Genomic DNA, 26,661 nt, shown 5'->3' on the forward strand with positions numbered 1-26,661 from the left:
TGCAGGGATTTTCTGGTCACTGTGAGCATGACTCTAGATCAAGTAGCAATCAATGCATTTGTTATACTGTCTCTGGCAATTGATGCTTCTGAGAAGCTAACACATTTTTAGTATCATTCAGGCAATTTGCAAATGTACTTCTGCCTTTAAGGGCGCTCTGTTTGTTCCAGTACAACATAGGAATGAAGTCTGCTGTGATTTACTAACACCTTCCTTTGGCTGATGTTCCACAGCTGGTTGGGCAAAATCTCTGTGTTAGAAGCACACCAGGTACTTAAGACCTTAACTTGCTATACATTCCTTCGAGTCAATAGGTAGGATTTAAAAACCAATGGAAGGATATGGCTCAAAAGTGCTTTTTTTTAAAGCTATAATGATACAAATATTATCACTGAGCAATAATGATACAAATATTATCACTTACACTTGTATGTAAGATCTGAACATTGAAATAAAAGCTTACAAAAGATCTATAAGTGTGAGATGACATTGAAATAAATGCATTTCAGTCCCTAAATAGCTCATCTGATTCATCTCACCAACAAGAACATCTGATTGTCTCTACAACAGACACACATTTACAACAGCAGGGCTTTTCTAGTGGAGTACTTTGAAGTCTGCTATTTTAGAAGTGGTTACAGAAAGACATTAGTGAGAAAACAAAATAAATATTTTATTTTGGAATTACAGGGTTGAGAAATCATCCATGAGGGATATTGGTCCCACCAGATTTCACTGATTTTGCTGAGTACACTTTGGTTGCATTAGAGGTGGGTTTGGTGGAACATTCTAAGGATGAGGAAGCAGTTATTAAATTCACCTGGTAGAGTTAACAAAGGTGTTAATCTCTCTTTTTGGTCTCCTAACGGTACCTGACCCTTTATCACTCAATACCATTGAAGGCTCCACAGTGAGACAGCACTCTAAAAGAAATTATGTCATTAATGAACTGTTACAAGAGTGGTTCCTGTCACAAATACAATCAATTGTAGCATCCACAGTACATCCCCAAGTCCCAAAAATAAACATACAATTCAAATGTGGATATTCCAACCACTTATATCTTACAATAATAAAAACTGTGCAAACAAGGGGGTGAATCTACATCATAAACAATGTCACTCTCCAGAAGTCAAATTCTCTCTGCACTAAACAGAACTGGTGCCAGCATTAGCAAAATAATCATCATCAACTTTTGCTGATCAGATGCCAAGGAAAGCTAGGAGATAATGATGTCTGAGTCCCTGCAGTCCCACTGACTGGTGCTGCTGTACAACTGCACAGCTCTGCCCCTGGTCAGCCCCGGGGGGCTTTTCCCACTGTTCAATCATAACCTGTGAAGAAATGTAGAAACAGCATAGCAGTCCTGGGCCATGGCTTGGAGAGACCCCTTTGCTAAGGACTTTGGAAACAGAAACCCAGATCTGTAAACAGCTCATTTCTTGCTATGTGAACTTCAAAACATTTTTCACCAAATTGTGCACTCAGAAATTTTCCTGAAGGCAATTTTTAAACATTAATACAGACACTTTTTCTATTTTTATTGCAACCTGAAATGTTCCTGTAATGTTTCCATGGCAAACTGGGTAACAATACATTTAACATTTCCATCAAATAAATTATATTTAAATTCTAAGTATCTATATAAAATTAATTATTTAAGCTCTAAACCTAGAATCGTTTGAGACTGTAAAACCCAAATAGGGCTTAACAATTACAACTGTTTATATTACTAAAATCTGGAGTTCTCAAATGTGCATAGCATGTCCCTAGAGGACACTGAACCTCCTGATCCTTTCTCTCACAGATTACTTTGGCCAACAGGCAATGGTGTGATTAGATCCTTTTACCAATGGAAAAACACATTTGCATTTTAGCTCTGCAATATGCTTCACCAGCTTGTGCCTCCACACTTGAATTCCTGGTTCTACAGCAGGGAATGAATGTATGTTTTCCTTGTGCTTTTTTGACAACGATCCAGGTCCTGTATTCCATCATTCCTTATGGAATGATCTGGCCTGGAATGGTGGATGGCAAAGAGCGATGGAATCCCAAAACTCTTCCCAGGACTTGGAGGTCTTGCTTTTATTTCCAGCTCTCTGGAAATTTATAGACCTTGAAGTGAAATGTTTTGGGAATGTTTGGTGAAAATTTGTAAAGGCCTCTAGCCTTATAAGGACTAGGCAGTTCTTTCATTTAACATAAACATTCAAAGCATTTTTGTGCAAGTGTAATTACCGATTCACACTTTTCAAATAATTTGAAATCATCACAAAAATTTCCTCTCCAAGGAACATTAGAGAAAACAACTCTTTATTTTCATACAGAAATGGAAGAATCAAAGTTTATCTGTATTCTCAGAACTGAGGTATTTCTTGTTCCACAGGAGTAAAGGTGTTGGATTGCACCCGTAAAGGTGTGCAGTGCATTTCCACTCCGGTGCTGGATACCCATGGAAACACCACTTCCTTCAGCTACTTACTCTGAACGGAGTAAGGAAGAAGCTGAACTTGCTGGAAACATTAAGAAACTTGTGCCAGATTTTTCTGACAGAGGAAATGGCCCCTGGGTGCACATCTGGGGTGTCTCAGAACCAGGGCTTCAGCACATCACAGGACGTGCTTGGTACTTTGCATGATTGAGCTCTTAGTCATAAAAACGTATTTTACATACAAAAATACAGCAGATGTCCTTCCAAAAATCCTCTCTGAAGTGTTATTCCGTCTCTTTAGGTTTCATACATTCAGGAACAGACATTTCAGATATACTGTGAACAGTGCAAAATACTGTTTTACATTTCTGAAACCACGTGCTGCAGTACCTTTAAGAGCCAGCTGAAGGAAAGGCTGAGAAAGGTTTGATCCTCAGAACAATTCTGGTCCAAGTCAAACTTTTGTTTAGCGAGCTGTAAACAAATGTCTTAGAATGCAGAGAATCCTCTCATTTCTTTCCAGCTAAGGTAGTCTCAAACACATCAAGTCCTGCTTTGAAGTAAACCTGAGCTGAATTGATGCTGTTCAGCACCTCTGACAAGGCTGCTTGAACAGTCTCATTTGACTGATGTAGTTTGCAGTGCTCCAGTGCCTCCAGCAGTACTGAAAACTGGCTGGTCCTGTCATCCAGTCTGTAAAGAATATTTCTGAAAGAGAACAATGGAGAGAATGATAAAATTTTTACTCAAAAACAATCCATCAGATTCTGTCAAGAAACCCTGCAAGTATCAGCTTACAGATGATACAAACAATGCACAGTAAGGTTGACCCGTGGCAGATTGAGAGACAAATTTGTATTTATTATGCCTCTATGAACTGAATCTATTCACTGAACTAGGTGTACTTACATTGGAGCAGTTACTAAATCCATCAAAGAAATCTCACATTCCTCTTTGACCATTCAAGATTTTATTAAGAAGCATCAGCTTAGACCTATCACACCCCTCATGAAGGATTTTGTATCACAGATGAATTCCATTTATTCCTCTCTAAAAAGTTTGGTTATTGCTGTGAACCCTCAGCACAGGTTTGGCTTTGTTTTTGTTTTTCCTATCTGCTCATGTTATTTATTTCACACCTCAGAGGTGAAATTCCAGCTGCATTGAAGCCAATGGTAAAACTCTCCTTGCCTTCAGCAGAGACTTTATTTCATCAATAATCCTTTGTGGTTTCAGAACAAGAGTAACCCACCTTTAATGTCCCATCCTAGAGGAAAGAAACAGCACACACAGCTAAACCCTTGTGAAACAAAATCTGTGTTTTCAAGTAATATCTGCAAAAAATTTTAAGGGTTTGTAGAAAAACAGATGCAGGAGTATCGTGTGATCCCTTGGAAATGCTATCTGTGTGAGGTGTGGAAGGCTCGGAATTCAAAGCTAGTCAGGAATTTTAATGGGACTCTTTGAAGCAGGCTATAAATGTTATCCAAAACCAGGTGTAATCATTATACTAATTAGAAGAGCACATAAATATCATAAATCTCCACCCAGGAGCTCCTTTGATTGCAAACAGAAGTGAAGGAAATCTGAAACAGGAAAGCTACAGTGATTTGGTGCAGGACCTTATCCTTAAATACAGGACAGGTGCTCAGGGCAGGGGAGAAGCTGCTCCAGGGAGAACCCAGCAAGAAACACGACAACTCACACACTTTGTTAGTAACCTAATGGCACCACAGAACAGGCCAAATGGCAAATCCAAATTAGTAATAAAACTGCCAAGTTTATTTACAGAAGACAGATGAACACAAAAGTGCTTCTTGTCATTCCAAGGATCTCCTAACTGCAACTCTGCCTGGGGGAAAGGTAACAAAGGAGCCCAACAAATGACACCACAGAACACCCACAATCTTTTGCCATGTTTTTAATTTAAAAAACGTTTTGAATGAGAGGCCATTTTTTTCAAAGATACAAAATAACTCCTGTCCTCATAAGGCAATTTTTCAGTCCATGTTTTTAGCCCCCGATATTGAGTATACATCCAAACCCAGCAGTGTGCAGAAGGAATGATGAGTTTTTCATCCCCTGACAGCAATACATCCAGACAGTTCAAGGGGTCTGCAATGCAATGCATTGGAGATATAAACAGAGGAGGGAAAGGGTTGGAATCCACCACTGCAGCAGAAAGACAGTTTAAACAACAGGCTATCACTGACAGAGACCACTTAGACAGGAACAGGTTAGGAGTACGTGCAAGAACAGCTCAGTGAGGACAGAGAGCCTCATCAAGAGGGCAGAAAGAGGCAGATGTGGCAATAACTTCCTCAGCTTGCACTGCAGCAGCCACAGGACAAGCCCCTGCTCCCTCAGCTCGGAGCTGATGCTACTCAGAGGTGCAGCTCATACTCAGAGGTTATCTCATGGTTATCTCGTGGTTATCTCGTGGTTATCTCGTGGACTGTCCCAAAGCAGTCTCTGCAATACTGTAAATGAAAATGTGTATGTTGAGAACCAGATAAATTCTTGGTTGGTTGGTTGGTTTTTAAGGATAGGCTGTGCTGTGGGAAATACTGCATTTTTCAAAGCAGGGATTGATTTTGCTGTCTCAGTTCAGGGATTCCTGCTGAGATCAGTGCAAGCAGAACCAGGCTTTTGAAGAACTCTCCTCTGTAGTTCCTGTAGTTCACAGGGAGAAAGAAGCCTGCTCACAGCCCCTCAAACACCTCCAACAGCAAGGACAGTGCTATAGATAATCACATTTCCTTCTACCCTCAGGAGAGATCTGGCTGCTGGTGGCTGGGAGAGTTTGACTGAGCTGGAATTCTACTCCAAATTCCCACAACACTGGTGCCCTGATCTGTCTTAGCACCCCTCTATTCCTTTAGGTCAGCTTATAAAAACATCATAAGACAGCAACCATCAGCAGAACACTGACTGCCAGAAGTGACTGAAGAGAGGATGGTCTGAACGTTGAAATATTTGGGGACTGCTGAGACAAAGTTGGTGGTGAACAGGAACAGACCTCATGTCCATCATCAAATGTGGTCTAAACAAGGCACACGAGCTAAAAAAAGTTTACCCTGACATTAAATGGTGTTAATACAGTTTAAATCTAGTGCTGTGATTTTGGAATCACTGGTGATTCCACAGTAAATACATAAGCATGTGATCCAAGCCAAAACAAGTACTGCTAGTCCTCCCCACCTGAATGCAGGGCAAATTAGTGCCTGATGAGAGCTTAGATGTTTGATGAATGAGACAAGCAATCTACTGTCATAATTTTAAAATAATATCTTAACTCCTGAAATAGTATCATCACTTCAGAATAGCTGATTACATAGTACGACAGAACTTCATTTATATTTTTATGTGTGCAACTAATAATAAGTAACATAATACAGCACCTGTTTTTTTCAGATTTTCTGCTAGGAATTCTCACTGGGGTTTTGTATTTTCCAATTACTTATCTTTGCTTGGCAAGCCATGCCACCCCTTTGTTGCTTAAAATGATTTCTCTATGCATGTTCATGAGAGTCAATTTATACAAGTTAACTTTTATCTCTGTTGAAGCTTCATCAAATGAAGAAAATGGTCAGTTCAGTTTATTACTTCCAAGCCTTTACAAGTCAGAAAAGCGTTTTCATTAAGGATTACACATCCACTGAAAAATAAACCCCAGTCATTTCACTGACACAAGGTATCACCATGTGCCCACAACATCCAGAATGATAGCAAGAGACCTTAATTCACACTGTGAAATTCAATTACTTTAACATTCCTTAACAAAAATTGGTTTTGTAGCCTACACTTCTAAAACAACAATTCCAGCTTCTTGCCTAATTGCTTAAGTATCTACCTTCATCTTTAACTATTTTATCCTATAAATATAATTCACACAGTCAGCCTGACCCCCACAAAACAGAAAGACACTCCTAAACAGAAAACTGCAGTACATTATTGATGACACTGATGAAATTACAACACACATCATTCATCCTAATGGGCTTGTTTCTATGACACATCCCAGTGACCTGAAAAGTGTAAGGTAGGAAACCTAATTAATAACTTCAGGCAGTACCACTGAAAGATAAAAGGGCTACAAACAAAACAAACAGCGTTAGCAAAGTAAAGAAACAATAAACAGAGCCTCTTCTGTAACTTCTCTAAGTCCTTGGCAGGCCTAGGAACACCAGAATTCCTGATTCAAATAATGCCATTAAATGCTGTTCTACATAACCACAAATGAGAAGGGACTGTCACACTCACCAGACCAGAAGGATTTTGGCAAATCCTTGAATGACAGGTCACACTAGAAATAAATTGGCTTTAACACAACTTCAATATTAGAGCAACTGGACAGTACAAGATGAAACCAGATTACCACATTATTCTTGTCACGAAAAACGATTTTTTAGCTTGCAAGAAAATTTTGTCTGTAGGAAGTGTACAACACAAGATGAATTATTCAGGCACTTACAAACAGACTCCTATCTAACAGCCCACGTTTGAGATTTTGAAAAGTAATTATTAAATCATTAGGAGACGATGGTAAGTCTACTGTCCCACATGAAATGAGTGCAGGTTTTCTCTGTGGAATCACAGTAAAATTGTTTATAGATAAATGCTGTGGGCAGCTTTTGTCTATTCCAGTTAGAATGCAATGTGCTATGACTTCAGCATCTTTACAAACTTAATTTTATAATTCCCTGAATTGTTTTTTCTTGTATTCTCCAAGGGAAAAAAAAAAAAAAAAAAAAAAAAAAGCAAGCACACCAGAACAAGGATTCTCTGATTTTCCTTTTCTCCTGATACTGTTCAATTTTGAATGCACTTTTCTTATGTTTAGGAGTATGTTTTCATTCATGTTTGTAAGAAGACATAAAGTATGATTACTTTAGTAAATAAGTAAATGCACTCTAACAACAGTATTTACATGTTGGGACTTCCAGTTCCATACAGTGGTTTTTCATTGTTGGACATAAAAATATCACAAAATCTTCTCAGGAAACAGCACAAGAGGATTTACACTGGTTTATTTATGCAAGTTCGCACCTCAGAAAATTTTGCAGTGAACACACAAAGAAAGTTTCCTTCCTTCCTCTGGGATCCTTATCCTTTGATCTCCAATGGTTCTTCTCCTTTCTTCTCTTCCTATTTTTTAAACCTTTTTGACACTCACATGCAGTTTTGTTATCTTACCTATTTTATTTCATTGTGGCAGAAGGTTTATAATTATAAAATTATAGCTGCTGGCCATGTAAGATTAGCTTTTATCAGGAGGGAATATATGCCCTGGTGAAGTGTCATTACATGTCATTAGGGCTGATCCAGAGGAACCCCTGGTTTTGTTTCTTTTGTTTCTTTTCTGCAATGCTACAATTCCCTGCTGGACTGATGCTGGAAGTCACCAGCTCTGGGGCCATGGGATGGAACAAAACACACCTGGGCAGGGAAGGTGGGGATGTGGCACCCAACCACTCAGGACAACTCAGCTGTAAATGCCACCACTCCTGCACTGCCCCAGGTCCCCACAAACCCAGCATGACATTTTTAAGGATCCTCTGCTTGTGATATGTTGTTCCTAACTTTTGTTTTCCCACACAGCCTCTCCTTTTTTAAAGAGCCATCAACTGCCTTCTCCTGCTGCTCTCATTTACAGGCTGCAAATGGTTCTACCAATATATATTCCAGAAAGTGATATATTTAAAATCATGTACACTCAGAGGTGAGTCTCTGCCTGAAAGGGATGTATTTGCATGTTATCAGCAGTTTGATAAGCTGCAGGTAATCGAGATATCAAACCCAAATAAAGTTTAACCAACTGAAAGGCATTTCAAAGGCATCCTTATGTGACAGGGTAAGCCAGATAAACTCTCTCCCTGCTAGATACAAATTTATCTTGCATAAAACATAGGCATTAGGACATCTCTAATTGAGTAAATTATGGCAATTGGAGGTTGTGGTAAGTGTGCATGAACAGAATCCTGTTGGGACATGGGAGCACAAGGAGATAATTATTCCAGGCTGGAGTACATTTCTGAGCGGTCAGTTTTAAATAGGGCCTCTTAAAAAAAAATAATCCTGATTTTAGCAGCTGTGTGAAGTGTCTCGAGGCTTGGTTTGACTGTCTGCCAAATAAACAAAGGGAAAAAGAGAAGCCAAACTGGAAGAGTAGTGGGTTACAAGATACATCATCTTTTATTTCCCTATGGTTCTCTTTGATTAGAGCAGTTTTTAAAGGTAAGGAATGCACTGTCCTGAAACACACTAATCTCTCACTGAAGGATCACTAAAGCCTAACCTAACCCTAACTCTAGCCTAAGTTTCAGCTTGATGCACCTTGACAACTTTAAATCTTTGTGAGGGCCTTGAGTGCACCAATACCAGATTCCAAAGCACATGTAGGGGCATTCAGAATGCTAAAGAGAAAGAAAAAGGTCTATTAAAGAATTTAACCCAAGAAAGGTTGCTTGAGGACTTTTTTATGGCCAAAACTCAACATTCACAGAAAACATTCACTTTTCCTGTTCTGAAACATGTAAGGGAACTATTCTTTTGATAGTTAAATACAGTAAAGTAAAGCTAACAATGCTAAGCTTGATTTTCTGTTAATAGGACAATGTTCTGCAATGGCTGAGAAAAAATGAAATACTGAATCTCTGACAACCTGTACCAAACTTTCTCACTTTCATTAAATAAACAGTAATTACATCACTTCCTAATTTTTGTGAGTTTTGATAGCAAACAGTGTCTAGTCTAATATATAATAACCATGAACAAATGGAAGCTGGCAACTTGAAGCATGTAGCAGATGATAAGAGAACTGATGTTCTGGAACAGCCTCAAATAATGGAGCTAAGAAGCCTGACTAGCTTAAAGAGTTTGAGTAAAATCAGGCATCTATTTGCCAGTGCTGAACATCAACATTACCATGCACTCATGGTTTTTTCTCCTGGTGAAAAACTGCTGAGTTTAGGAGCTGATTTCTTTCTTGCTTTGGAGTAAACAAGATCAGTAGGTAAGGAGAATCCAACCTACAGGTTCAACAGTACTGAATGACTTCACAGAAGTGAAATAAAAAAATACAAATAGGATGTATTTGTTCTTCAGAAGTTGGAAGTCACTACTTATCACTACTAAAGAACAGTCCTCTAACTGGGCCTTATTTTCTCTAGGGTTTTACAGAAATTAATTAAGCAACTTTATACAGAAATTCCTGAAGAAGCCACAGAAGCCACTATGAGAGTCTTTGCCACAGAGCTTCCAAACCCTGTATGCAGCTGATGAGAGAATGATGTATACCCCATGGAGATGTAAAAATTCCTTGAAAATCCACCAGCACTTTTTCTGTGGTTCCTCAGAACAAGGACTGAGATTTATACTTAAAAGAGTGATGATGCATTGAACAAAATTGATATAACTGTATTTTAAAATGTTATTTGCTGGCAGACTCTGGTATGAAATATTCTTTGTTAAATTTCAAATAATGTAGCTGCTGGTAACAAATGTAAGCATGTTGTTCTTTGAATGATTTATGCTACACTTGCTTCTCGAGTGAAAGAAACATATGCTTGTGTGAATAATTTGGAGGAAACTATCTATCCTTTAAGGATGTCTCAGTCTGAAACACTCAAATTCAAAGCAGATGTGCTACTATTTTGAAGAACTTGAGGGAAGTGAATTAATAAAATTATTTCCAAATGGCTCACAGCTGATGTTCTGATGGCTTCATAGGACTTTTTATTCAGAAATCATGTAAAATATCCTCTTCCTACAGAGGAATCCCATTCCTAAACAAAGCAGCACACAGTGTCCAGTGCTTAATGCAGGAAACTGGCTTGACCTTGATCTCCAGTTCTGATCCTGACTGGGTTTATCACCCTAAATATCTCCGTGCCATGTGACATGAGACCATAACCATAGGTCATTAGCATAAGAGTTAACGAGGGATAAAAGATTATGTCATAATACACCTTTAAAGAAATGCCCAAAGTTATATCATTATTACCTTCAGTGGCAGGTACACACACAAAGTTAACACTTCTTTTAATTCCCACTTAAGGTAATTTTCCTGTTAATGATCTCATCAATACATTTCTAAGCTCTATTGCCTGGTTAATACATTAGTGGGGGAATGTTGCATATTAACTATTTTCCCAACGAATACCATTTATTTTTGTACTCTATTCAGGAAGTGTTCTTGGCTAATAGTTCAACTATACCTGAGTGGTTCTTATCTGTCATGATCAAAAATTTCATATATTTCTTGGATCTAAAAAAATGTTACCAGTCCTACTGTTTATAATAGAGATCAAACAATGCATGAAATATTAAGTTTCTGTCATATTTAATAAATGATTCAGAATCTAACACTTTGTATAGCTTCCTGAGATCACAGTAGATAATTTTTTTTTTTCTGGAACTAAATATTCTTGCCCTATTTAGCACCATAAGTGCAGACCAAGCAAGATCTGCCAGCAAGGGACACGGAGTGGAGCTGCATCCTAACCACAAGACTTGCTGGAGGTTGGCAGGAGAGCTCTGCACTGAGCTCACACAACATCTGTGACAGTCAGCAGAACAACTGCTGTGAAATGGGCTAAAACATCCAGTAAGGACACATAAAATAAATGTCATTTTAGAAAAAAAAAACAAATAAACAACTTTTTTTTTTTTTTTTTTTTTTTTTATCCCAAGACCAAGTCCATGCAGATTTCTGGGAAGCATGAGGAATATTATTTCCTGGGCACAGTCTTGTCTTCAGGACAACTAATGCTGGGTTAAATTACAATAGAATAATATTTACTGCATCACAAACATAATGGGTCTGATGTATTGTACAGAGAGAACTCTGCAAGTGTACAAATCAACCTAATTAAAAAGATGGAAGAAAATTCATGAGAAGTACAAAGAGAAAAAATAAATTAATATATGTAAAACCAGGTCTCCCTTCATATCAGGGAAGTGAGAAATCTGTTTTCAAGCCATGACATAATCCCTGATTACAGAGGTTTTCTGCTTTTGCAGGTGTAATGAAAAGATTTTCATGTTCCCTGTTTAAATAAGCTTTAAAGTCTGCCATAATTACAGCTCTGCAGATGGCTAATTCAGTAGTATTTATGCAGCAAATGCTCTTTAAATAGTAAAAATTTACAAGACAACAAATACAGCCATTAATTCATGGCCATTACATGTATCAGTGATTCCAAAGGAAAAAACATCTCAATTGCCACTCAGATGGATCAGATGTTTTGAGTATGACTATCACTCACTTTACTGCATCTCCTCAGTATTAAGAAAGGGCATAATTCAGCATTGTTATCAGTGATGAGAAAAATAATAACCATAGCAGGAATTTGTAAGAGCATTACCAGCTTAGTAAATGCTGCTGGTGTGTGCTAGGATAAATGTGCTGCTCCATACTTACCAAAACCCACAATCACGCTGCTCAAACACTGTAAAGTTCAAAGGAATAAGGCAGAAGAAAATGGGAAGGCATTTTGGGTGTAAAAAACACATTTGGACAAATGCTTATCAGAGAGAGAAGGGAGCTGAACTACAGCTGCAGAACTGAGAAACACCAGAGAAGGATTGACAGGGAAACAAGTAATGCCACTGTTCCTAACTCCATTGATAAGCCATGAAAAAATCACAGAAGAAAAGGAGTTGCAAATTTTGAAAGATGCAAAATATGGGGGTCAAAAGTGAGGTAGGAAATCATTGCTGTGTTGGAAGACAAAAATTCATTTATTCTGACTGAAAGGCAAAAATCTGAGGTACAGGATTCTACAAGCAGCACACAATTCTTTCCTTCTCCCCCAACATAATTCTAGCATTGTATTTACAAATTGCACATGGCAGATAATAGAGACAGAACATTATCTACTGCTGCCAGCGAAACATGAATTATTTCAGTATTTCCCACACTAAGGATCATCGACACCGTATCAAATCACTCTCTGCTCCACATAATATGAAGCAGAACAATAAAAATACTCCATGCATTTGGTTCAGGTCGGTCAAAAAAACATCTCAAACACTACTGCAAAGGAGACAAGAATGTTTTCTACTCCAAGTCATAAGTGAGGAATTCAAAACGAAGAAAGAAATCTCCAGAGTTTATACAACGAGACAGAACTACTGTCTTTGGTAGAAACTCTGGGCAAGGGTTTTGTTTTATTTTGCAGGTGACATTGCACTCCATGTTTACCCACATTACTGTTTAAGATTAGCAGGATATTTGCATCTTTAATGCTTGTCCTCTGTAAATCCAATGAGCAGCTTGTTTACACATGGAGATTATTATAATAAAGTCTTTAATTTTCCTACTAAACATATCTCTAGAAACTAGGCTCTTAGGGCACGTGTATTTTGAAACCTGAGAAGCTGCTGCAGTTTACCAGCAAAGCAGAAATAAATCCTGTAGAATATACACATGTCAGGAATGCACATAACAAATCCCAATCTGAAAGGAAAATATTTGTTCTGGTGAACAACACACACTTGAGTGGCACGAGTTCAGCAGCAATTCAAGTTGCATTTTTTGAATGGTACAAAAAACACCTTTTGATTGTTCTTTCATTTCATTATGTCAAATTCAGGGTGCACAGTCTACCTTTGCTTTCTGCCAGCTTTTTGATCAGTGCATTAAAATGTAGCCATTTGTTGTAATTCTTTAGCCCAATGAAGTGTTAATGTCACACTTGGATATCCATGATGAAAAGAAGCAAAAGGAAGAAGTTTAACTGGTACAAATGAGCAATAAAAACTGCTGGAGGTCTTTGCTGAAGACACAGATTGCTTCCAAAATCCTTGCTTTTCACCTACTTATTACTCAATTCACTCAATTACATCTATTAGACAAAGCACAATCACCCCTGTAACAATTCCATAAATAGTGGTGGCAGATGCATACAGCCTTAATGGAAAGGATAAACTTGGCATGCTAAGATAAAACTTGTAAAAGAAAGGTTTTGCACAAGCTGACTTTGATTTTTTTTATAAAACTGTTAACAGAACTGTCAGTCAGGACATAACTCATCCTTAGGCAAGGGTCCATTAAGAATAAAACACACCTAAGTGGAGCAGAACTGACAGCCTCAGCCCTTGTACGCCTCTTTCTGGCTTTAATTTACATACTGGAGACACAAACTGTGACTTTAATGACTATTTTAAGTTTGGAAATTTTGTGAGAGCATCCCAGGGGATTCTAGGAAATCCTGAATACTTACTGCTAGATCCATCTGGTATCAACAGCACCCATCATATCTGAAAATTAGACCTGGGCCTGAAGAAATGTGACACTTCCACTGAGACTGGAGATCTCCCTCCACCCAAGGTGCCATGCCTGATACTCCATGGAGTTTGCTTTATTATCTCCTTTTTTTCAATGTTATTGTGAATTGAGGAGCTTTGCCTTTCAACACAGGGAGAGGCTCTCTGTGAGGAGTGCACACACAGACCTGACAGATCCATCAGGCTGACAGGTTGTCAGAAGCTCTGGGGATCAGCAAATATAAGAAGTACAACAAAATATACAAGAACCCTCTTAGTGAGCCTAGGCAAACACAAGATTTGAGCTCAGTATTTATGAACACCAGGAAGATCCTTGCTGTCTTGCTGTCCCTGATCCTGGTGTCAGGGTTTTGGTCAGTATTTCTGTAGAGGGAAAAGCATGCAAAAGCGAGATGTGATTAGTATTCATGGAATCTTTTTATGCCTCTGGTGAGGCTGACCATCTCATGCAGAGGACAATGTGCTTGAATTTTTTTCTTTCCCCCTTTACAGTGCCTGAAGTAACAAAGCCTTTGTTCTTACATTAACCTTGTAGATGCCACTGCTGCGTGATCTATGATTATTACCTTTAGCAGCAAAATATGATCATCAGAAAACACAAAGAAATATCCACACAAGTATACATTGCAAGAGTGGAAAGCAAGAAATGGCTGAAGGTAAGAAACAAATGGATTTCTACTGATTATTCCATTAAATTAATGACAAATTATAAATCCAAATAATTATCAGTACTATAATTATGCCATGAGAAACCAAGAGAGATAAATGAAAAATACCATCAACAATCCTATTTTATTCCTAGGCATTTATTCTGGAAATAGAATATCTACCCAGGGTCACCACTGCGAATCAAAGAAGTATTTCAGGTAAAATAAAACTCAACAATTTTCTTCTAACCCCAAATCAAGTCCCAGGGTAACTTTTGCAAAGCAGGGTATTCCTCAACCTATTATTTTTCATTCTACCTAAATTTCTGGATAAGACTAAAATACCCTGATTAAAGCTGTACTTGTGTATTTCCAGCTCAGTTGGAAACAGTGATCATGGGGAACCCGTGCTGCTGCCAAATTTGCAGCTCAGAGTCAGAAGTTCAGGTGAGAAGGATGGGTATCAAAACTACAGCATTTACTGTATTGAACAACCTGAAAATGTCAATCATAATTAGTTAAATTTAGTCACATATCCTAATCCAATTATTAAAAAAATTAGTAATTTGAATTCTGCTAGTAAGTTTTATAATTAAGTAGATTATATTACTTCTCCTTCTAGATGCATAATGTATCAATTATGCCCAAATAAGTGCCCTATGACATTGATTGGAATGAGGCATTTATGTTTTTTAAAGCATTATATACAGTAAGAGACTATAGCTATGGGAATGTGTGTGCAAACTATAGGAAAAAAAATTATATATAAAAGATGTATCAGTTCCCCTGTAGTAGAGAAGCACAGGAAGGTTGCAACACTCCTGCAATAAAGAAAAAATCCACCTTCCTTTTTAATTCAAGTTCCAGGACAGAAAACATAGTATAGATCCAGAGAAGTGTGAATTAGGACAAACACAAGGCTAAGAATGATGCCTAAAACTTCAGCAAATTTGTCAAGTGCTTTGATTGAGGTTGAGAATATGAGTCCAAATGGGTATACAGGAAGCAATCATTTTTTCATGAAGAATACGTCCTTTACTGTGCACACAAATTCTTCCTTCAGAAGGCTGTAAATTACAGTATTTATGGAATCTTAATGATCTAAACACAGTTGGAGCCTGAAGGTCAAGGCTGCAAACTGCATCCTAAATTTCTGTTTACAGATGAAGCACAGTATTTATTGCTGTACTGCTTGTGCTGCTATAGTTAAAGGGCTGCCAGCATTTCCATTATAAACCACTATTTCAGAGGTTTATAACTTGCCTATCAATCTTCTGACTGGGATGAAACATGACATACAAGGTTCTGGCTGTGAGACTGATTTTTTTTGTTTGTTTTCTTTATCAAATGACAAAAAGAATAAGCTTAAAGTTTTACAAGCCAAAAAAAAAAAAAGGTGTATCAGTTTTTTCAAGTATTTCTAGTGTTGGGACACAATTATAGCTTCAGAATACAAAACACATCCACATAACTTCATCAACTAATAGAAGGACTTTCAATCCCTAAAAAATGAAAAATAATCTAAACAAGACTTATAGTTGGATGCTTTTTTATTTTTTAATTAAGCAAACGTACTTCAGATTTTAAATGTCAGCAAAGGACATCAGCAATCTAACAGTGTCCTTGATTCTGTTTATCTGGGTAGATTTACCATTAAAGGTAACAATTACACACCTTGGCACCGTCCAAAGGTTGCATTCTTTTTAAATGAACATCTAAATGATGATACACAAGGTGTCCTTTACTGTTGTATATTCCAGATGATGTCAGGTAAAATTATTCAGAGTAAAGTCAAAGCCAATGTTTTCTCCTAGACTTCGAAATCTTGTGCTGTTAAATCTTGTATCAAGTTTAATTAAACTGGAGGACAACATTTTCACTTTCACAGTGTCTGCTTTGCCAGTGTGAAAGTACTTTTGGTCTGTACTAAAATACTGTGGAGAGCAGGTGAAAAATTTCTTACATTATGTTTGCATATCTAGTAATTACATTTTGTTAAATAACAAACTTAATAATGCAAGCATTGCAAGAACTGAAATATTAGAAGACCTCCAAAACCTTCTCCTTATAACCTTAAGTTTTGATATAATTTATTTTTACAAATAAAGAACAGGGCCAGATTCAACAATGTTGAATGTTGCTGTTGCAATGCAACACATACAGATTAGAGTATTACTAAACAGTTTTATGGCTCCTTTGCAACACCATACCAGTTCAGACAAGACAGACAGCACTGCTAAACCTGGAATATTAGACTTTATCTAATCCCATTTTGGCTTATTTCTTTATGTTATAAATCCAATCACAGTAGGAAGGAAGTAAATTAGCCCCTCCCCAAATGTAATTATTCTATTTTCTTTATTACAGCTGTAGGGCTTTTATTCACTGACTTTATTCACTTTTGAGTTCCCCATAACCACTTTGCTTTTTTTTTTCCCCCCTTTGCCAAAAGATGATTGCATTTGTTTTACACCATTTCTATTAATTGGAAGAACCCCTCCTGTGGCTGGAGCTTTCTGCTTCCTTCCCCACCTCCACCAGATCTGTTTGATGCCCACTTTACACATTCACTTGAGTGAGACATTGGGTACTTTCTCCCATCAACTGAAATCAAGAGTTTTCAGTTTTCAAAGTAGAGTTTTGCTATTTTAGTTGGTTCTGGTGAGAAATAGAGACCTGCAGACTTCTTTCTTAGAAAGTAAAAGATGGGATGACTACGACATCTTAAAACCAACCTGGGTAGTGCAGCTGAATACATATCAGAGAGTAATTCCAAGCAGAGACAAGATGTTATGAACAGTGACTGACTCAGGCCTCCTCATTAACTGGAATGTACTGCCTTTAACTCGCTGAAACGCATCCAAGAACGCTGCTATATAATTAAATATGTTAAATAATGCTACGGAGTATCTTGTGTAATTCTGAATCTTCAATGAACTGTACAAAGTTTTAAATAAAATATAGGTGAAGCTTGTCAAGCAGTATTAGACTTCAAAATATTTTCTTCTTCTGAAAGCTTCCTGTACCATCTGACACACGTTTCTGCCACGCTGCCTGGGCTGCCATCACACCGTTCGTCTTGTTAGCAGCAATGTCATGACAGAAATGCTACAGTGCTGCATTCTAATGACCCCTTGCATTGTAATGAATTAATGTTTTCTGCAGAAAGGATGTGATAGGAAAAAAAAAAAAAACAACTTTATTTTTGGGTACTCACTGAGGTTTTCTTTTTGAAGACAGTTCTGCAAACCAAGCAGCAGTGAATACCATTTTAGCTCAGCTACAGAATGCGTGGAACACCATATACTGTACCTGTAAAGCCCTGGAGGAGCTTGATGAACCAGGAAGCTTTTCTCCAAGCCTTGCAGCACATCATTGAGCATCCTGACTCTGACAGGAGCTCGCTCCTCGGGGTCATTGGCCGGGCGCATCTCGTCCGACTGGAACAGCTCCGCCGTGTCCCTCAGACGTGCTGCCACTGCCAGCAGCTGAGGGACGCCTGCTTCATCACCTGGGCACAGGGACAGCAAGACAGTCACCAGTGATTCACACACCACTTATTACTCTTGCTTCCAAGTCAAAATTAATAGTCCAATTAAAACCTGAGCCTCTTTTTCCCCTGTGAGCAGCACGGAACGGGTCAAGGGAAGCCATAGATCATTCCGTGTAACCTCTGATCTGTTTCTCAAAGATCAATTTGGGCTCTGATGCTTTAAGATCTAATAAGTTGTGAGGAATGATTTTTGGGGTACAGCTTGAAATCTAGCATTGGAAAAACAGGCATACAGGAAGCAATGGTTATAAATCAGGAACTACAACATTTCCTTCTGAGACTGAATTTATTCAATGCCATTTGATGCTGTTGCTCTCGAGTCTGAAAGCCTGTGCTTGGATTCCATAATGACTGCTCTATAGAATATTTTAATATGCAGAGTTAATTGAATTTGATTCAACATTTTAGAATCTTAGAGGTTAACAGCAATTTTAGAGGGTATGTGAAATTGCTCCTCTTAATCACTTAAGTCATATGCCAATGAGCCGACTTTAATTGATATCCTAATGCATATTCTAATCCAGTCAATATTTTCAAAACCTTTTAAACTTGGAGTGTTAACTATTGCTTTGTTAGCAACCCCACTCAGACAGCAAAAGAATAAAAGCCTGCAGCACCTAGGTTCAGTACACCATGATTTCAGTATTTCCCTGTTCATAGTCCAGAAGGAGAAGTGTGAATTGGAGCAGTGTGAATGTGCAGCCTCCTCCCACCTGCAGTGCAGGTGAAGAGTGTGGCCTCCTTTCCCAGTGTGTGCATGACCACTTTCATCTTTACAAGCACATGGAGACAGAAAGCAGAGCCTGAAGCTGATAGAAAGTCAAAAGCAGTATCAGTCAGCACAAGCATTTCCAGAGTGCAGAAATTATCTTTAAGGTTAAGATTTACTTGGCCTTTTGACAAGAAATCCAACTATCCTTAGATCTTTCAAATAATGCCTTAATCAACATAAACCATGCAGCTCTAGGAGCTGTCTCACCTCTGCCAGAATGTGGAAACCTCAAGGAGTTCTGTACCTTACTGACTGAGATAATTAAGCCAAGAAAGTGGTTCAGGACTCGAGTTCAATGAATTTTCAGCTTTATTGTTGAAGATACACATGGAAAAATCACAAATAGTAATTGGGGATCATTGACATGGCTGAACTTCAGCTGCCAAGGGAGTACCACCCACTGGCTTCCCTGGTGGAATGGGGAGAAGAATCAGTAAGTTAAAACCAATGGGCTGAGATTAGAACAGTTTAATAATTGATATATAATGATGATGATCATAACCACAATAGTAATAACATGGCATCCAAAAGGGAGAAAACCAAAAGAGAGACATGAAACCCAAGACAGACAAGTGATGAGCAGTTTTATTGGGCTGACTGTGTTCAGCCTGGCCCCAGCAGCAATCAGCCTCCTTGGCCACCTCAGTTTAAACTGAGCATGATGTTCTCTGGTATGAAATACTCCTTTGGCCAGTTCAGGTCAGCTGTCCTGGCCATGCTCCCTCCCAGCTTCCTGTAACTCCTCTCTGGCAAAACATGGGAAGCTGGAAAGTCCTCAGGGTAAGCACTACTAAGCAACAACTGAAAAATCAGTGAGTTACCAATCTCCCCCTCATCTTAAATCCAAAACACAGTACCAGCTACCAGGAAGAAAATTAACTCTATTCTAGTTAAAATCAGGAGAAACACCAAGCCATTTCTCAAATTATTCATGGTTGGAGTCTGAAAGGTGAGCACATAATAGGAATGGAAAAGCAAACAGGTATAACTAAGAACTCCGAGGAAATGCCAGAATATAATATATTCTCCCTCTCATGTGGAATAAGAGATTTGCTACTGGATACATTCCAGTGAAGGAAAAGGAGTTCATAGATCCCATATACTCCTGTCATTCAGCTGACTAGCACATTCCAATCTAGCAAAACATGAAATGATCCAGGATACATAGAGAGACAAGATGCTGGTGAGACAGAAGCTGTCAGATTTCCTGAGATATCAAGATGAATTTCAACAATGAGCCGCAGCTCCCTGGGAGAACAGGAGTGAGGGAAGATGGTTTATGTCTGCCCTGGTTTGGAACAAGGCTCCTTTGCTAATGACACTTGACCAATCCACCTTTCCCTAAGAAGAATGAGTAACAGGCGTGCTGGTATCTTGATATAAAGGGTTGGTATCTCTCTGAGCCTGCAGTAATTGAAATTCTGATCAAGCTAAGTTGATGCCTCAGAAAAATATTCCTCAAGCATATAAGCTTGTTACATTTAAGATATTTGCAAAATATCATTATCCTTAATTTTCAAATCTCTGGCAAACATCCTGTGCAGCTGAAGAACTTCCCATCCCCATGTGTGTAATGCAGGCACTGTGCACACCTTACCCTGGGACTTGTTTCCATATGGAAATGTTTAAATTCACCCTGTTAGAAAGAATCCTTTGGTTTCAGCAAAGCACTTTGTATTCCAAGTAATGTAAAACTTATAGTTTTTATTCTGAATCTTATATAAACAATTGCAAATGTCAGCTCTGCCTTTTCAGTAGGGAAGGTGAGACAAAGGGAAAATCCATCTTTCTGTACTTGGAATTGAAGCCAACCAGGCCATCCTTTTAAACATGAAAAATCCTGTAAATGTTCTCACTTGTTCTCCACAGACCCTAAACCAACTCTTGTTAGAAAACAAACACCCAGGCCCTTTTTTCATGCTTCACTACAAAACCTGCAAGTATGGGCAGCGTTACCTCAGCCAACTAAGGGCAGAACAGGCATCACCTCCCACCGGACTGCACCACCAAGGGAAACTGATTTATGCTTTTCTCAGGCTGAGAAGATGGGAATGGAAGGGCAAATGACTCTTCAAGAAAACCCTGCATTATCTAATGATGTCTTAAGGACCTTTGATGCTTTTGCAGAGAAAATTGAGCACAAGTGTTACCTCGTTTAAGAGAAAACAATGCCACATTATTATATTTTGTATTCTTTGTCCTTTCGTCTCCAGTGTGAATCATGATGAATCATCTAAGCTAGTTGTTTAGTTGCTATAAAAATAAAATTGCAAACACAGGAAAGTGACTCAAGAGCATGTGCACTCTTGATCAGGGAATTACACTGTTGAATTTCATTGCATTTGCTAAATGTAACTGGATCCTATTCAGAAACAAGTTACACCAAACAGATATTTTTACAGACACTGAATACAATAGCCTTTCCCCGTGTAACTGATTGCTCTTATGAAAAGCACAGCTAGAGATTTAACATTTTTAAATTGTGTATGTGCCCTCTGTTATGAAAGTACTTGCCTACAAATACTTACAGGAAAGGGAGCACAGACAAATCAGCATTTTAAGGCATGATGCTTGCTTACCATATATGTGAACATGTGCTTGCATGTAAGAGAGAAGGGAAATTGCTTCAGGTTTTGATTAGCTGGCAAATTCTGAATCAGCTATGATGTGCTGCTGTATTCACTAGGAACATTTTTCATGCTCTGCAAAATAGGATAAGCAGACCTGGCAGTAGAAAATCTGAATGGGAAAGCTTTACAGCAAGCACCCTAAAGGGGCAGAAGCACAAATCCAGACATCCTTAGTGCAAAGAACATGTTGCCATCAGCTTCAATTTTGCTACCATGACTGCTATAGTCCAAGTAAACTAATCTAGTGCTGCTCCAAGTCTTTTTGCAAAGAAGTTATGCTAAAGAGGAATGTTGTGACATTTTACTATGTGCGGCCCAATACAGGAGCCTGGAGAAGAGCAGGCTCCAAGGAGACTTTACTGTGCTCTTTCCATACTGAAAGGGGGCTTTACAAGAAAATTTAGGACAAACTTTTGAAATAGGATGAAGGGTAAGGGTTTTAAACCAAAGTATTAGATTTAGACTAGGTGTAAAGAAGAGAACTTTTACATTGAGGATGGTGGGTTACCCAGGGAGGTGGTGCATATCCCATCCTGGAAACATCCAGTGCCAGGCTTGATGAGGCTCTGAGCATCTTGATCTACTGGAAGATTTCCCTGCTCACTGCATTGGAATAAATGACCTTCAGAAGGTCTCTCCCAATGCAAGCTATTCTATAATTCTGTGAAGCTATCAGTGGCTTTGTACAGACCTGCTGAAACTTATGGCCTACTAACACAGAATAGATGCTCATCCTTGCCCTTCAGAACTAAATGTTTGTCCATGAAAATTGCATTTTTCCACGACTGTTTTTATTAAAGGCTGAAAGAAGTTACTAATACATAATAACCTTGAATGGATGCTGAAGACAAGATGCCAGTGCCTCATGACAAAAGAGGTATTTCTGTCTTATATACAGATTTGTTGTATTTTTCACCTCTGTAGCAGTCAAGGATAAAGGGTGGAAACAGTAAAGAGGGAAATTTTCTGAACAGTACAGACAGGAGGGGAGAGTAACTCTGAAAAGCACACAGAATGATCAGGGAAACACAGTCAAGAAGGTAAAATGATGCCAAGCTGAAGAGCAGCAGATAGCTGTAGGCAATGAGCATGCAGCCATCAAGTAAATGAGAGAGATATGTTTCTCTATTGATTTTTCTAAGGACAGAGAGTTTAGCCTGATGTTTTGAAATGTATGGGTAGAGATAGGCTGTGGAAAGTCACGCAGACTTCCCTGGGAACGACTTATCGTAAACCACATTATTTTAAACTTCTGCTAGTGCTGCCTACTATTATCACCCCAAGTACTTCAGCTGCTGTAACATCTGTAAAACATCCATTCTGGGGAGAAGAAAGGGCCTAACTGATAGGAACCCACACACAGCTGACACTGCGTCAGCCAAAGAGCTTTAAATCACGGCCCCTGCACTTCTGCAAAACCAGAAAATCTCATCCACCCTTAATTTGTCTTCATAAGCCTCTCCCTCTCAGCCAGTGCCTATCAGGGATGGCTACAATTTGCTCCAGCAGCCTGTGCTGACAGCCACAAGTGGGGATCTCACCTCGCCTGCCTGCTGCTGCACAGCCACAATTCAGGGCTGGGGCACAGACACCAATTCTGGAAGGTCTGCAGGAGCCCAAGTGACTGGCAGTAATAAATGACATCAGCTTCAACAGCACCCAAGCCAGGGACAGCAGCAAGCTGGCTGACTTCCTCTTTGTAAACTGGGTGGGTGTACTTGTTATTGCTGGGACAGTCAGGTGCAAAGGTACAGAAATGCTTTTAATCCTAATGAGACACCTGAGAATCTCCATCATCAACCCCTGAAACTTGCTGTAACATACACTAGATTTTAAAGACAGGCTACAGGAGGCACAGTGCTAAGAGCTTTCAGCAGAAAATACAAATATGGTCTGGATAAAAATGCTTGTATACATATAAAACACTTCTGTACAAGTGATTGTACCTTTTTACTTGCATATACATACAAAGCACTTCTACAGGACTGCTTAAAAGCATTATTTGTATCTTTCACACACCAGATTTGACATCTTGTCTGCACCCTACCTCAAAAGATAAATTGGATTTTCATAGGATACAAGGTTAAAATGGGTCTTGAATTTAAATGGAAGGCACAAATCCCACACAACTGCAAGGTGTGGCTAATGAGAATATTCTAAGCAGTCACTTATTTATGAACTTGTCTAAAATATCACATCTGTGAATAGACAGGCAACAGCCTGACTAGCCCTGCCTGGGGACCTGGATTTCAGTCTTGATAATTTACCTCCGTCTCGATAATTTATGACAGAAGACCATCGTCAGAGGCAGAAAAAGAAATCTCTCCAGCCCCAACCCTTCCTTTCAGATAAACCCAAAAGCAGTGGTTTGTTTCCAAGAGTCCTGGTGTGTGCAAGGGGAGAGAACACATGTCACTTGACAGCCTCCTACCCATCTTCCTGAGGAACACACCACGAGCCATGTGAGGGTGTTGGGGTGACAGAACCTGTCACCCACACTACCCTGAATGTATAAATGGTCTGTGAGGTGCTGATAATATCCCACAGAATTTAGCAGAGCTAATTGTACAGACACCACCACATTACAGAGTTAAATCCTCTAGAAATGAAAATAAAGGCAGTGTTAACAGGTATCGAGGTATACACAACCTTTTGTGAGCACATCCATGAGACTGCAAAATAGTGACTCAAATATTTAAACAAAATTTAACTTCAAGCATGTGAGAGAGTCCAAGGGGAAATACAATCTGTGTTCAAGGAATTGGCTGAACCAGACCCCAGAGGCACAAAATTAAGCCTAATGAGCAAATGTTTTCCATGTCATGCAGGTTTACCTTTCACCTTTTCTACATTTACAGTTTTAAGCCACATAAAAAAGTACAAATTCTCATTTAAGTAACTGAAAAAGGACCATTGTCTTAATGTTTTCCAAAATGAACTGTTCTTTTATGCAAGCCAGAGACAGACAAAACATGAAAGCCATGAGAAAAATCATTAAACAAAACTCCAGAGTGAACAGCTGGGAGAAAATTTATCTTGCTGGCCCTACAGCCTAGGAAATAATTTTCTCTCCCCTGAAGTGGTAGAGATAAATGATATAACTGAAGTTAGATAAAAAAAAAGTCAATTTAAATCAACGTTTCCTGTTACTCAAAATAAAGAAAAAGGAAGAACAATAGAAGTAATCTCATGTTCAGTTGAAGGAATACCAGCTGAGCCACACTTTCCCTTTGATGATCATCCCCTGCTGTGTTTAGGCTGAACTAAACCAATGTTTAGTGGCAAAACAGAGCTAAAATTACTTGTCTTTTTAGGTGATTCCAGACCAATACTTGCCTACCGACTCCTACATCTTCACAATGATGGATGGCAAAGATTAAAGAAAGGGTATCAGACTTCTATGAGTATGTGTTACAGAAAAGTGTGCAGGGAGGGGATGAAATGGAGGGGTAGCACCTCAAGATTGCAAAAAGTCTTTACAGTTGAGATACAACCTCACAATCTGCTGAAGGATATGTGAAGTTTGGGTGTGATTTTATAGAACTTCTCTATTTAAGAGATCAACTTGAGAGTTTCATAAACCTAAAACCAGAAATATTTTTCAAAGGTCTTAGGACACTACAGGTAACCTAAATTGCTTAAATGACAAAGTAGCATCAGAAGAAATCTAAAAACTTTATGGCAACAAAACCTGAATTTTATTCAGCATTATATAATGACCCTATTTAACTAGTAAAATCACTATTATTCAATAATTGAAAATATGTATCAGGGATTAGATGATGCTTTTCCCCCCCTGTATTAATGGAGAACAATATTCCTCTAATGAAAATTACCTTTCAGACTGTTCTGAACTTCTAACGCGATGTCGAGGGCATTGAACGGCAAAACTGGATCAGTGGCAATTTGCAAAGTCACTTGTCCTGTTAGCTGAAAAATACAAAAAGACACAAAACCCAGTCAAATTATTTCCAGTACATTTAATAACCAGCACTTCTTTTGGAACAACACATGTTTTAATTACATTGGATTTTCAGGGAAGTGTTATTAAAACCCCATAAGCACATATTTATGAGAAGAAATGTGACCAGGGCCATTGCCTTTCTATACAACATTTCAAAGTGTTCAGAGAATACTGTTTATGACCACACACAAGAATTCTGTGCAGTGTGCCTTCTCTGGGATGCTGCAGGATTCTCTGAAGGACATTTTTGCTTTGTTATCAAATAAAATATCTCAATATTCTGAACATGGGAATGAAGTTTACCGTTTTACTCAGTTCTCTGGTCTCAGCTATTGCATTTTGGAACTTTCCACAACTAAAATAAAGAATCAGAGACATCAATGATCAGAAGATCAAGCCTAGGGCTAAATGCAAGCTGACCTGGAAACCCACAGCCTTTTGAAGTGCAGTGTGACAACCGGATGCACGCGGATGTACAACCTCCAGACTGGACAGAACACTGCTTTCTCTCAGGAGCCAGGGGAAAGAAATTCCCCAAAGAGCCCCTCAGCCCACTCCAGACTAGACATCAGCACCTGTCACAAAATCTCAATGGCATGAATGCCTCTTTCTGAACAGCTCCCAGATAAGGCAGGGGCTGAGTGGCCTGAGAGCTTTTTTCTGCTTACAGAAGGTCAGCTCTCCAGCTCGAGGCTGAGACATGCTACAGGGGCTGTGTATAGAAATACATCTTTCTGCTGAACTACACCTAGCTGTGATTAAACAGAGGATTTCAGTCTCCAGGCTGCCAAGTCCATCACTGTTCATGGGAGCTATAAAAACACACTGACAAAAACATGCAAGAAACTTTCATTCATCTTCTTTATATCTTGATATTGCAAAAAGGGAAAAAATATCTGTAAGGCTGTGCTGTAAAATGGGATGGCTTCAGGTGCTGGTGACCGTGTTGATAAAAATGTGGACTGAATAGAATCGTATTGTACAATTCTTCCCAAGGTGTTGGGGGGGGTGGAAAGAATAATATCTATCCTTCAAAAGCAATATGATAGTCTCTGTGCCAAAAATAACATTTTAATTTTACAATAGAAAGTAGCAGGAAAAGACAACAAGCCTCAGTAATATTAAAAACAACAGTACAGCGATTGAAAAGGAAAACCATCTCCCAGGAAAGTGGATGAAAGCAGGGAAATATCAGAAATACAAGTTTCCTTGAGAAAGATTAATGGAACCTCACAACATTTCTCAGAAAGCACAGAAGAAATGACCTGGCCACAGACTGGTTTGGGTACAGAGACTGAGGGAATATTCTGTATTCTGCTGTGAAGCTATGGAGATTCACCTCTAGAGAAAACTGTATCACAGAAGGCACCAA

The 26,661-nt window shown here is 38.8% G+C and overlaps 1 protein-coding gene across 4 annotated transcripts in view; it reads right to left on the reverse strand.

Moving 5' to 3' along the window:
* Positions 1-652: 652 nt before the first annotated feature.
* The window catches only part of NAALADL2 (N-acetylated alpha-linked acidic dipeptidase like 2), a 406,977-nt gene continuing 380,968 nt past the window's right edge, over positions 653-26,661 (reverse strand). For all 4 annotated transcript variants that reach the window (XM_086844332.1, XM_086844333.1, XM_086844335.1 and 1 more), the window contains 3 exons: positions 25,162-25,255; positions 17,683-17,881; positions 653-3,139 (listed from right to left, as the gene is read on the reverse strand). In XM_086844332.1, the coding sequence (XP_086700458.1) occupies positions 2,941-3,139; positions 17,683-17,881; positions 25,162-25,255 (492 nt within the window). In that variant the 3' untranslated portion in view covers positions 653-2,940. The remainder of the gene's footprint in view (positions 3,140-17,682; positions 17,882-25,161; positions 25,256-26,661) is intronic.

The sequence above is a fragment of the Cyanistes caeruleus genome, chromosome 10 (assembly GCF_971803275.1).
Source record: "Cyanistes caeruleus chromosome 10, bCyaCae1.hap1.1, whole genome shotgun sequence".
Lineage (NCBI taxonomy): Eukaryota > Metazoa > Chordata > Aves > Passeriformes > Paridae > Cyanistes > Cyanistes caeruleus.